Source organism: Poecilia latipinna, unplaced genomic scaffold, assembly GCF_001443285.1.
Source record: "Poecilia latipinna isolate Pla-1442-1.1 unplaced genomic scaffold, P_latipinna-1.0 Scaffold946, whole genome shotgun sequence".
NCBI classification, from domain to species: Eukaryota; Metazoa; Chordata; class Actinopteri; order Cyprinodontiformes; family Poeciliidae; genus Poecilia; species Poecilia latipinna.
This window is the reverse complement of record NW_015113562.1, coordinates 300,118-313,292: the sequence shown is the minus strand read 5'-3', so window position 1 is coordinate 313,292 and position 13,175 is coordinate 300,118. Positions and strand designations below refer to the sequence as shown.

Below are 13,175 nucleotides of genomic sequence, written 5' to 3'. Positions count from 1 at the left end.
AACAGCTTTAATGAACTTTGGGTCTCACCTTTAGCAGAGGAGTCAGAGGACAAACCCAGCTCATTGGACAGAGTCGGATCTATTTGATGAAGACGTTTGATCATCAATCTGCAGGCTTTCTGTCCTTTCTTCCTCACATCATCAATGGTCTCCCGGGCCTTGTTCGCTGTACTTTGATTCTCTTCAAGTTTCGCCCGTTTCTCCAAAAGATTAAAGACACCATCGGTTTCAAGGTCATTGAGGAGCTGAATCAGGTTTTCCTCAGAAACTCTCTTCACAAACTCAGAGCGAACATGTAAAAGTTTTTTCTCTGCAGATAGAAATCAGAAAAAGGATTAATTCAAATCGACGTCTGAGAGAAAAACGTGATGAAAATCAACTATTCATGTTTCTCCATCCAGAGATTCAGAGTCTGTTGATCAGCTCCTCAGGTCTAAACCTGCTGTTGTGTTTCTGCCTCATATCTGAGTGACGACCACTGATTCTGTCTACATGAGACCAAATGAAGCTTCTGGTTCATCACTTTCTTTCCTCACTGCAGGAAGAACAATAAAAGAAACACCTTCTAAATATAGAGCTGCACTATTTTAGAAAAACAGGAAACTTTGATATTATTGATGAATATTGTGATGAAAATATTGAATGATTAACATTTCCCTCACTTTTCTCTTTCTTTTCCATTATCATCAGGTTTTCACCTCCATTTCTAAGCTTTATCATCTCTGTCACCAAATATTGGAATAAAAGGTACAGCAGGTCTTTCCATCTGAAATAAGTTAGTAATAAATGATGTGATTACTGGATAATTTAATTATCAGGGCCATGCAGAGACCTTTGGAAAGGCTCAAAGTTAAAAACGGGCACATTGAACAAGATCTTAAAACACCGTACAACAACATAACAACCCACATTAATCAAGAATTTAATAGGATCCTAGTATATCATTGCCATCATACAGGGACAACGTAAAGCAAATGTAGTTTATTTTCCCCAACAGGTTTAATGTTTCTGTTTCTGCTGCTGACAGTCCTGGAGGCTGATCTGATCTGAGACTGAAGCTGTTAAACAGACCAGAGGAGAGAAGGTCAAAGCTTATTGTCATGTTTTGTGTGGTGACGGTGGTGAGGCAGAAATGCTTAGGACCCAAGGTTGCACTGATGAATGTTATTAATGATGAAAAATGGTTCCAAAACACTGGTAGCAACAGGTTCAATGAATGGACAGGAACATGCGACTTGTGCTACGACACTACAAACGAACAGCAACACAAGACAAGGACCCGACAAGGCACACAGGTGGGTTTAAATGCACAGGGAGGGTATGGAATGAGACACACTTGGGAACAATCAAGGGGAAAACAGGACAAACATGGAGACTCGCTAGACACAGAAATCTCAAATAAGCACACAGAAAAACTCAAATCCCAACAGTTGTGAAGTTATGAAATAAGCAAATTTGCTGCTATTTTACTGATTAAGCCTTAATAATATCTGACTGTTTAACCTCTAGAACAACTTGGCTGCAAACTGATTTATAGATCAAAAAAGCTCAAAGGGGTTAACTATATAATTTTTTGATGTTAGCACCTCTGAGATCTAGAATCATAAGACTGAGATATCAAGGCAAAGAAAACTCAGTAGCTGCTGGTAGGGGCCATTCAGGGCCCCTAAAGACATTCAGAGATGGTTGAATTGTAACACAGACCAAAGATCTAAACCTGTAGCATTCATTTGACAATGTTATTACATTTTATTTAATACATTCATCTGAGAAAAAAATTATACATTAGATTTAATTGGGAAGTTTACTTTGTAAAAGTTTAAAGAATCATCTTGATAGTTTGATTGCTCTGTTACCATGGCTACAGTATGGTGTAATCTTTGTGTTTGAGCTCATTTGGTCACAAATGCATCACAGCAAATAACCAATAATCAGTGATTGATTTTAAACTCGGCCAATAAACCTGGTCTCCCTCTCACATTCACCTTATCTATATTTAAACATGTTAGCGATGCTGAGGATCTTAGTAGGAGGGGATTTAGGTGGGGTCTTATTACCAGTCCAAGGTAATAAGACTCCTTATTACCTTGGACTGCTGCTGCGACGTGCATCTCTGAATCTACCTGGAATCCCCTGGTGGCCTCTATATCCGTCCGCTGATGCTTTTGGGACATTTTGATTCATTTAATTGTGGCATGTTTGGCTTTATGCTGCGGTTCTAATTATTGCTACAGTATTTTCTCTGATGTTTATGTGATATGTTGTGAACTCTAAATGGGCTTCACAACATATCACCACCAGGTGGCTTCACCACCTGCTGACTGTTCACTCTGCTTCTCCTTACCATTTCTACCAGGTGGGTTAAAGCCACTGCTGACGGGACGGGATATTCTTGCCCATAATTTGATAGTTAGAGGCACAGATCTGCCCCTCCTTCTTACCATGGAACCGATGTCTGAACAGCATGGAGGAACTGAGAGTCATTATTAGACTGAGGGCAGCCAGATTAGTTTATTTTAATAAATTATTATATTTAGCTAAATTTTATTGCTGAGGGGCACAAACAGGCCTTCTGACAGACAGATTTAAAAAATAAATAAAAATAAAATATTGGGGAAAAAAAAAAACTCAAAAAGGGCACGACCCCATCCCCCACACCCTTCTCTGGTCGTGCTTGTTAATTAGTGTATATAGTAAATATTCCTGAAGTATCAGAGCTGCTGGCCTGTTCTTCACTTCGGTTCCTTTTAGTTTCCATCTGAGTTCAGTTTTTACCTTCAGGTTTCACAGAAACTCACAATGTTTCCACCAGAGCTTCACTGAACAGGAAGCATGAAAACAATAAAGACACTGAGGCTGAGTTTCATCACATGGCAGCAACACAGGCTGTGATTGGTCAGTTTGTTCCTTTAAGATTCTTCATTTCTGCTTCTGATCATTTACCTAAATCCACTTCCTGCTGGACTTCCTGCTGCTGCGCCATCTTTCATCTGGAAAATATGAAGGATTCATTATATTTCAGGCTTTATTTCATAATTTATTTACTTTGCTCTCAGAAAGTTGGAATGGAAACTAAAAATGCCAGATTAGAGCTGGAAAATACTTGTTTAAAACACACAAACCCCACCAGAAAAACATATGTAACTATGGAAGCTATGTTGGTATGCAAACTGACTATATAAAAGAAAATCATTTATTAATATTAACAATTTGTCACATTTTACTTCATAAGGGACAATGTCCCTGTCAGTCATTCTAGAATCTGATTTCCTTTAGGTTTTAAAGCCAGAACAACAGAAAACTATTCTGGCTTTAAATCAGATTACTCCTGGATTGCAAGGTGGCAAAATTTCTTTATTCAGTGTTGAATTTTGGTCCAAATATTCAATTTTAGGTTCAGGGAAATAATAAGTAAAATCAACATTAGGGATATTGTGGTGGTGCCAGGGTAAAGCACAATCCATGCATGGAGGCCTTCGTCCTCGATGTGGACGTCACAGTTTCGAGCCCTGGCCTGATGACCTTTGCTGCATGTCTTCCCCTTCTTTCATTACCTACTTTCCTGTCTAACCACTCAAATGAAAGCCACCTGGGCAAAAAGAAGAAAAAGCTAAAGAGAAAAGTCAACATTAACGCGTCTCTTAGGGCATAGGAAAAAAATCATCTTATTCCAATTAGGAAAAATCAACATGAAGCCAAGTTTCCCTGATTCAGATCAATTCTTCATCTAAAGCCAGAAGCTCTTGCAAAGATTCAAACTGTTAACATGCCTTGAATTGGAAAAAAAGATTAAAGGTAAAGAAATACAAGCAACTTGTTGATTTTCTTTATTTTTCTTCAATTTTCAGCAAAATTGTTGTAAAAACTTGGTATCTCCAGTTTTCTCCAGCAAATCTGCAGTTTGCTGGAAAAAAAGCAGCAAAAAGACAAAATTTTCACTGACAGAAAATAGAAAACCTCATCTTGTCTTTCTTATCACCTGTGCCGACCTCAAGAGTTTTTAAAGGTGCAGAATTAATAATAAATGTATTATTGCACTTAATCACAAAACTGCGATTAATTGTTTTGTTTTTGTAAAAAAAAAAAAAAAAAAGGAATATTATACAATTATTTGAACTTTAAATTCAATTTCTGTCCTTTTTTAAACTTTTACTGGTAAAATAACAAGATGAGTTATTTTTTAACCCATCAAGTTAAAATATTTTTACTCTACAAATTGTTTCATAGTTAAGATTAATTTAAAGACTAAACTGTTTATTGTAGAACAAATGATCGATACAAAATATTTCATTATATTTTGAGAGACCGTTGAGAATAATTTCTTTCAAAGTTGAATGAAGGGCTTCAAAAATGGCAGGGAAAAGAAAAAGGTTAATAAAATAATGAAAATATTTGGAGAGTTAATATCAATTCCTTGCCTGTTTTCACATTTCATGTATATTATTCTAGTCATTTACTGGGAAATTACAGTTATTTTCTTTTGTTTAAAGAATTTTTAATTATTGCAGGAAAAAGTAGATAAGATAATTTATTGGTCTCCCTTAGGTGAAATTTGTCTAGGAAGTACGGGAAAGGCTGTAGTACAACAGTAACAATAAAAACAGTACTTCAAAATACATACAATAGATCCTCTACATGCTACTCCTGATCATCACTGGGCCTCCTACTACTCAGTTCAGGCCCTGCTGGTCGGCCATTTATCAGACTGCTGGAGACTTGGTTAGGGACAGGGTACAAGTGAATGTTTCAGATGGTTATATTTACACAGAGAAACCCTAAACCTTCTCCCTGAATTCATGAGAACATTTTCTAATGTGAGCACATGTGACATGTCAGACAAGATGTTCTCATGTTTTGTCATGGACCCCTAAATTCCTGGAGGTGATCCACCAGGTTCTGATGTCATTATATTGTTGTTCCTCCAGAGGGCGCTGTTGCTTCTTCACAGCTTGATCAGCTTTCAACAACTGAACCACCTGCAGCCTGGACTGAAGTGAAGATTGATGAATAATTTGATTGAAAACCTGAAAACTGTTCATCAGTTTCTTTCAACTTCACAATTGACATGACGCCGGCTCCGCCCCCATGCTGACATAGAGCAATCCTCCCCCAATCATTCCAGGGCACTTGTCAGCAACTGACCAATCAGCATTCCAAGTACAGCACTCCGACAATATTGACAGTATCTATCATAAAAAACACATTGTAGTCAGAAAGGTGACGCGTTGCATGAGGAAGCATTGAAGCGCTACCGAATGGTTGCCATGGAGATCCGAGGTTATCGCAAACATGTTTTCATGAAGAAATGACTCCTCATGAACATGGAATTATAACAAGATATATAAAGCTCAAATCTAAACAACTGATGGTGATATACACACCAAATGAAGGCTGTTCACTTTTTAAATGATCAAACCTTTGTTTTTGAATTTTTGGGAATTTTTTCTGTTTGACTTTCTGCATTGAGTTATTGTTCTTGTGTCATCTATCCTGAATTAGATCAAAAAGTAAAAAATTGTAAAGAGAAAAATGTTTCTCCCAAAAGGAAGGAAGAAGATAGAAAATTACCTGAAACAACAGTATTTTGTCAGGTTGCAGAGAAGATCAGACCTGTCGACAACAAACAAAGGTTTAAGAACTACTGAGTTTTCAGTCAGAAATGATCACACCACCTGGTTGAAGTACCAGTCTCCATATGCAAGTCAACAAAGGTGAAACAAACATTTAAGCAAATGCTGAATTTATATGATGTCCATGTAGTGCATCTTTCTAACTTTTGCTTTGTTTGTTTTCCAGCAGAGAGGAAACACCTGATTGACAACATGTGAGTCTCAATTTCAACCTGTGACTGGGAAGACTACAACCATCCTGAGCAAAGTCTGAACTCAGTGACTTGTGACTCTCAACCCAGAACAAGAATCCTTTTATCACCGGTTTTTCTTCTACAACAGTTTATCTCTTAACATGCTGTTTTTCTTTGTTTTGTTTTTTTTCCAGATCTGAGTAATACCGTGAGGAAACTGGACAGAAAATATAATCAGTTCTTTTTTAACTAAATTTTTAAATAGAAATTGTTTCGTTAAGTGGATTACTCGTAATCTGTACTTTTGTTTAATTTGAATTTATTTATTTTTAACTTTTAATTTTAAATAATATGACTTATTATTTAATAATAATAATAAGTGATAATAAGTCATTTCTGAGGAATTCAGAGTTTAGTTATTATTTCATGTTGTTGGCGACCTGCTCAGATTTTCTACCTATTTACAATTGAAATTTTCTGAAATTTTGAAATTTTCAAAATAATTTTCTGCCTAGTTCAATTGTAAACAGAAAAAGGAACATTACAATACAGAAGAAAATAAATCTAAGTAGTGAAAAACTTAAACTACAGTGAGATAAGGCAGGAGAAAATTACAAAACTACAGAATGTTATTTACTGATAAAAGACAGTAACAGGACAACATGTCCTGGATTTAATTGGGTTAAAAGCTATTTGGTAATTTTAGCGCTGGTAAAATACTGAAACAAAAAAAACATGCAAAAGATTTAAAAATTAATGAAAAAAAGTCTTATATTTCTTACTTTATTTCTAATCAAAAAATAATAATACTACAGGGGTAAATTTGTCTCAATATTATTCAAACAAACAATAACTAATTTCAATTTTAAGACATTGTGGTCAAAACTTTTGGAATTATAATACATTTTTTTGTAATGGAATACTTTATTTTGTAAAAAGAAATAGTCTAAAACAGTTTTTTAATTCAAATCACTAATTTTTGTCAAGATATTCCTTTATTAATTCCGCAGCAGGAAAATTTGCATAATTACAGCAGTTCAGAGGACAGAACAGAATCCAATATAAAAAATATAACCTATATATAAAACAAATACAAGCGAATATAGAAATACTTAAACAGTACAGTAAAAAATAAGTGTATACTGTATACTGCTAAAAGTAAGAATTGTTGCCATGGTTATTGTTTCCCATGGTGGTAGTCTTCCTGGTATTTATAATGATTATTTTTTTTCCCAAAATCTCTCTCTTTCTTACTGTTTATTCAATGTCAGATGCTGTTTTTATTTTGTTTTTAATTATGTAAAGCACCTTAAAATGCCTTGCTGCTGAAATGTGCTATACAAATAAAATTTGATTGATTGATTTACATTAAAATGTATTTATGGAAGGTGACCTGCGACAGACTGGCGACCTGCCAGGGTGTACTCCGCCTCTCGCTCTGAATGTTAGCTGGAGATAGGCACCAGCACCCCTCCTGACCCCACTAAGGGACAAGGGTGTAAAGAAAATGGATGGATAGGTGGGAGGTCACAGGCGGACCAGCAGCTGCTGTTTACATCAAATTGTGATTTATAAAGGAAAGGTCCTCATAATTCAGTGAAAACTTCTCTTTTTAACATCAATCTAAACATAAGCATCACAAGAGGAGCAGAACAGCAACTGCTGCCATGGTAACACAGCAGCAAGACAGCATCACCTGCTAACAGAAGCATGACTTCACACCAGAACCTCAGAGAATACTTTAAGGCTTTTCCACTAAAGCGCCTCCAACCGGTCCGCCTCGGCCAGATTAATTTTCCATGAGCAGATCTGGCCCGACTTTTTCTCAGGTTCTAGTACCTACTTCAGGGTTAGAATCAGGATATGGTTCTATCCCTGATCAGGATACGGCACCAAAACCATTTGGCTCATCATTTACGTCACTGACTACTCCAAAACAGCTTAAAGTTTAGCTGCGGACATGACCTGAGTGAAATTGGCCCCCCCACCTTCTTCAAATCAGACAACATTGGTGTCAAACATTTGTGCTACGTCTGTGCTGGTTTGTACAGCAAACATTTTCATTTGTGCTGCTTTGGCTTTGAAGACATTTATGAAAGGTTAAAGGTCAAAAGGTTAACCGGCCCCCCACTTTTATGAAATCAAACAAAATTGGTGTCAAACGTTTGTGCTACGTCTGTGCAGCAAACATTTTCATTTGTGCTGCTATAATTGTAAAGATATTAAGAAAAATGTTCTCTAGAGGTCATCAAAGGTAACCCCGCTCCCGCTCACATTTAAATTTATTGATTTATTTACAGAAACTCAGCTCAGCTAAGTTGGTGATTGTTTGTGTTTAAAAGTGGGGAGACTGGTTGACCTTTTGACTTTTAACCTTTTATAAATATCTTCAAATGATCACAGCTGCTGCTGCTCACACATCTTGTGTATTGTGGTTGAGCTGTTTCATGCTCGGTTAAACAGAACACATAATGGAAAAGTTCACCGAAAAGTTCACTGGTGTAGAACCGCACATTAACCAGTTAGTGCTCAACTTGCCAGTGGACCAGTTAACCCAGAACCAGCTGCACTTCAGCAGGTCCATTAAAACCTTCAGTTTGTATCCGAGAGGCTGAAGCTGCTGCAAAGTTCTGACTGCATTTCCTTAAAGCTGAAAACAACTTAATAAAAATTTAAACATGTCAAAGCAGGAGCAAAATGTTCCCAAGAGACATCCCTCTATTGCTGTGCTGTTTCTGCTTGCAGGTCTAATTAGAAATTTGGATTTTTCTAATTCCAGAAACAATAAGACACAAATGAAGCCTTTTCATGTTCCACATCCTGAGCCACTCAATTGTTTTACAATTTGGATTAAAATGCATTTTTCTATATTTTATCTAAATATTTCATCTATCAATTCCCCCAAAGAACCTTTTGTACATTGAATTTATTATATAGCATCATGAATAAAAGATTGAACTTGGTTAATAAAATCATAATCAGTTTGTCTGATTTCAGTTTGATCATCTGAAACATTTAAGAATTTTAAAACAAAGTGTAGAACAAGAGCAGCAACATAATATCTAACAGTCTCATGACCTCAGACATAAAGAACTACAAACATGTCTACTCTTGTTCTGACTCTGTTCACTGACAACAAGAAGTTTTATGGTTCAGTTGTAACCGAAACCTCCACAGCAACCTTTGTTTTGACAGACATCAGAGTAACTTTGTTCACCACAGAAACTGAAACAATCAAAATAAACACATTTATTGCTGCTGACACCAAACGATGTAAACAGCTGCAGCAGGGACAGGAAGTTACTCTGGAATAAAAACCTGTCAGAGAATCAAACAGATCTGACTTTTGTCTCTTACTACAGAGAAAAACTCAATGAGTAAAAAGTGATTTTACCTTCAACTCTGAGAGACTTGAAGTAATTCACTTGTTCTTCAGAGCTTCTCTTCTCCTCCTGCTGTCGGTAAAGAAGGAAGCTTCTCCTTTCCCCAGTTACAGGAGACCACTTTTCTCTGATAAGAACCTTGATGCAGCAAAACAGGAAGTGGCGGAGACAGACCAGATGTCAGGCCTTTCCTTATTTGGAAATTATGCTGATGCATTCCAGAACTGGACCACACCCAGCGACCAAGGCGCTCAAACTTCTACAAATTCCACAAGTTTGAATTCAGGTAGGTTTTTCATCTGATTTTTTTAAAAACAAGCTTTAAGTGAATTTCAAACTCAGAATCACTGGACCCAAAGCACAGACTCAATCCATTGTGTCAACCAAGCACCCAGCAACCACGGCCCTCGAAGTTCTACTGATACCATAAGGTCGGGTTCATGTGAAATTTTAAAACAAAGTCATGAGCAGGTTTCAAATCCCTGAACTTCAGACACACAGCATTGTGACAAACAAGATTCTGACAATTCAGGCGTTCGAACTTCTACAAATACCACAAAACCTGCCGAAAGCAGAACTTGACATAAAACAAAGGACAAATAAAAAGTACAATCTTGTCAAGTGAAGAACAAAATGTGAAGTGATGAAGTGAAATCTAGAATACATTTTTCCAAAACTTCTTAGTTCTTGTTGTAAAGGTGAACATTTTGACTAGTAAATGTTGGATTCTTTTCCTGCGGAGAGGCGTCATCTCAGATTGGACCTCTGGTTTCTTTTTTCTAGGACAAGTCCTCTTTTGAAGATCAAAACATTTAGGTGTTTTATTGGCACCTCTTATTAGTTATGATTATAGGATTGTGTGCTCTGCTCAGCTGGTTCTCCTCTCTCCACAGAGGAATACTGAAGCGCTGACAGAGTGACCATCAGATTCTTGGTCACTTTCCTGACTATGGCCCTTCTTTCCCTGATTGTTCAGTTCAGATGGACAGCACCTTAATGCTAGCGAGGACGCTCCAACAATGCTCCCCAACGTCAGAAGAAAACTTAAACCCCGGTCAGTTCATCCACCCACAGCCCAGAAGATAGCCAACAGCCAGCAAAGACATCTGCTGCCCAATCTATTACAAACTCATATCCAAAATAACTATATTTCTTGATGAACAGTTACTGACAAGTTAGTTTTGTATAATTTCAAGTGGACTAAGATATTTGCTCTGGAAACTAGACAAATACTTGGTAAGACTTTATGTTTTACAGTATAGTTGCATTAGTAATAGTAATTACAAAAAAACTGCATGATTTTACAATAAAACAAGAGATGGAGTAAAACTGAAATTGAGAGGTATTTTTCTCAAACCTTCATAAAAGAACCACAGACAATGTATATGAATTTTATGGCCAAGCTTTTGCCAAATGAGAAGACTCAGCAAACTGCTCCTCTAAGCCGTTCACTGAGCGTTCTAAAGACCCTTGGTTACAGCTTGTTTTTTATTATCAAGCAACAAAGAGGGAGGATCGATAAGAAAAGACAGCAGAGACAAAATATTACTGCACACAAGCAGTTCCTAAGACAGGGAGTATTCCGGTTGGTAAGGAGGCACCTGTGGAAACATATTTCAAGGTCTGGGAAACACACAGTTAACTGTTTCACATGAAGACGAACAGGCAGATGTGGCCTCCAGCTCAGTTTATACACACAGAAGGAAGAGAACACTTTAAACTGAAAATCACAATAATACTGAATGTTAATTAACTATTGATTAACATTAGACTGAATATGAACTAAAGTAATAACAGAATGATAATACATGACATCTAAAGAATAGTTCGCTGTGATTATTTGAATATTATATTGAAGGTGAAAAAGACAGTACTGTATTTCGAGCTTAAGTGTAGCTCTACTGTTTACCACTTTGGATACAGAAAATGTAACTGGAAACTCTTTAAATGAGAGGGCATTATTAAAAGCATGAAATATCTACGGTTGTATGTCTTAAAATGGTAGGTGATCGTTTCAGTTCACCATAGTGGCAGAATGTGGATAAATTGTTGCATGGTTTTGTTTTGTATTTTTCAGTTGTGTTGAAATGTATTTTGTTTTTTATTGTTCTTTAAGGTCATTTTGATCATTTATCCTCAATGGTTTAACCTTTCTGGTGTTTTGAGAGCATAACAGTTCTTACTGTTTTGTGATTGTCAGATTAATACATCTGTTTTGCTTTCAAATAACGCAATACAATTATATTGGACATGTTGACATAATGTCAGTGATTAATTTCTTTACAGGGTGTCATTTCTCTCCTCCTCAGTTTGTCTGCAGTAGAGGAATTTTCCCATGAGGCCCACAGATTGAGAGGAAGCATTCTGAAATAGTTATTGCTGTGATGCAGTGATCCATTGGCAAAGTTTTATTGGCACCTTCCTGCTGTTACAATGCAGTTTGCACGTCTGGGGTTTGGAACGCAGAATGGTAATCGCAGAATGTACACTGATTAGATGCCTCAATGACCTCAAGCAAACAAGGCTAGGTGATGATTTTGGTTCTTTAATTGACAGATCACTTAGCTAAATTATGTTGTGTTCACACAAAATTAAATCATTTCTTTAGGTTAACATGTGACAAAATCTGCTGTCAGAGTTTTTTGGTTCTGATCAGCAGGAAACCAGAACCCGACCAGAACCACAGCCCCATGAAGCCAGCAGCTTGGTTCTGAAAGAGAACTGGGCCGAGTTCTGGTTCCTCCAGAGAGAGGAAAACAAGAAGAAGTGAAAACTCACCTGATCCACACTCTGCTCTGCTGCTACATGGAGTCTGAATCGGTTCTGATCCAAACCTAACTAGAGCTGACTCACCTGAGGCTCCGCCCGCTTCCAGGTGACATTAAAAACCGAGAGCTGATTCAGGGGAAGGTTTCTATATTTCTATATTTCAAAAAACAGAAACTGTTTAGAAAACTATAGTTTTGTTTCTTTAGGTCTTACTGCCCTCTCGTGGTGAAATATCATAGCTGCAGATATTCTTCATATTAAATGTTCAACCAGATTATTTGTTTATCTTTATTTGTTCTAATTTTCATTTTATAAAGTAACAAAAATCAGCTTAATTAATGTTAAATCAAAGTCACTACAGGATTTGTATGTGAAAATAAAACTAAACACATTTCAATAAAAATCCTCCAAAAAAATTAACTGTGTAATTTTGAGAAAGTATAATAATAATAATACTAATCATACTAATACTACTACTACTAATAATAATAATAATAATAATAGAGCCAACAAAACCTGTTTTTTTATTTATTTATTTGCTGCTTTCCAATAAAAGTTTATTGTTTCAGACAGGAAACAACAAAAGTAAAATTTACTATTTCATATGAAAGCCAACAAAGGAAATTGAAGCGTTTCTATCGCTCTTAATGTGAAAGTACTCACCAGAAGTGAATGTAGTATGTAAATGCTATAACTTTATCAAGTAGTTATACTTGATATAACTATATCAAGTAGTTATACTTGATATAACTACTTGATAAAGTAGTTATCCACTAGTGGGCAAAACCACTCTGCTCTGATATTAATAAAAGTTCAATTCGCGGCTCCGCAAAGGAGTAAGTTTTTCTTTAACATTTTGAATTCTAACTGTGTAACTGAGTCTTGGTCTGTGAAATGTTTGCTACCTTCTGGGTTTGTCCTTTGCAGCAGCCATCTTGGGCTTCTGCTAAAGAGGAGGCCCCTCAAACCCAGCACTTTTATGGGAAGAGCTGCAGTTTGATTGGCCAGGATAAAAAGAGAAGGCGGGGTTTAACTGCTGGATGTAAGGGCTGTCATTTTGAAAGCTGCTTTGGTGCAAGTGATTCAATAAATAAGCTTTGTTAGCCGAACAGCCAAAGTTTGACTGAATTCTTCTTTCCCAGTGACGTGCAGAGCCTCACCTGTAATCGTGGAAAAATAATATCTAATAATAAAATCATTTATAAAGATATTTTGACCCT

The 13,175-nt window shown here is 36.5% G+C and overlaps 1 protein-coding gene and 1 long non-coding RNA gene across 2 annotated transcripts in view; both read right to left on the bottom strand.

Moving 5' to 3' along the window:
* LOC106957878 (protein NLRC3-like) overlaps window positions 1-681 on the bottom strand; it is a gene marked incomplete at its 3' end in the record, with an annotated part of 13,822 nt that extends 13,141 nt beyond the window's left edge. The window contains exons 1-2 of the mRNA XM_015049410.1: window positions 663-681; window positions 29-310 (exon numbers count right to left, since the gene is read on the bottom strand). Of these exons, the coding sequence (XP_014904896.1) occupies window positions 29-310; window positions 663-681 (301 nt within the window). The remainder of the gene's footprint in view (window positions 1-28; window positions 311-662) is intronic.
* Window positions 682-1,873: 1,192 nt separating this feature from the next.
* LOC106957875 (uncharacterized) lies at window positions 1,874-5,666 on the bottom strand. Its single transcript, XR_001427048.1, has 3 exons — window positions 5,579-5,666; window positions 3,046-3,049; window positions 1,874-1,891 (listed from the first exon to the last, which is right to left on the bottom strand). It is a non-coding gene; the product is annotated as an uncharacterized LOC106957875 (long non-coding RNA).
* Between the last annotated feature and the right edge of the window lie 7,509 nt (window positions 5,667-13,175).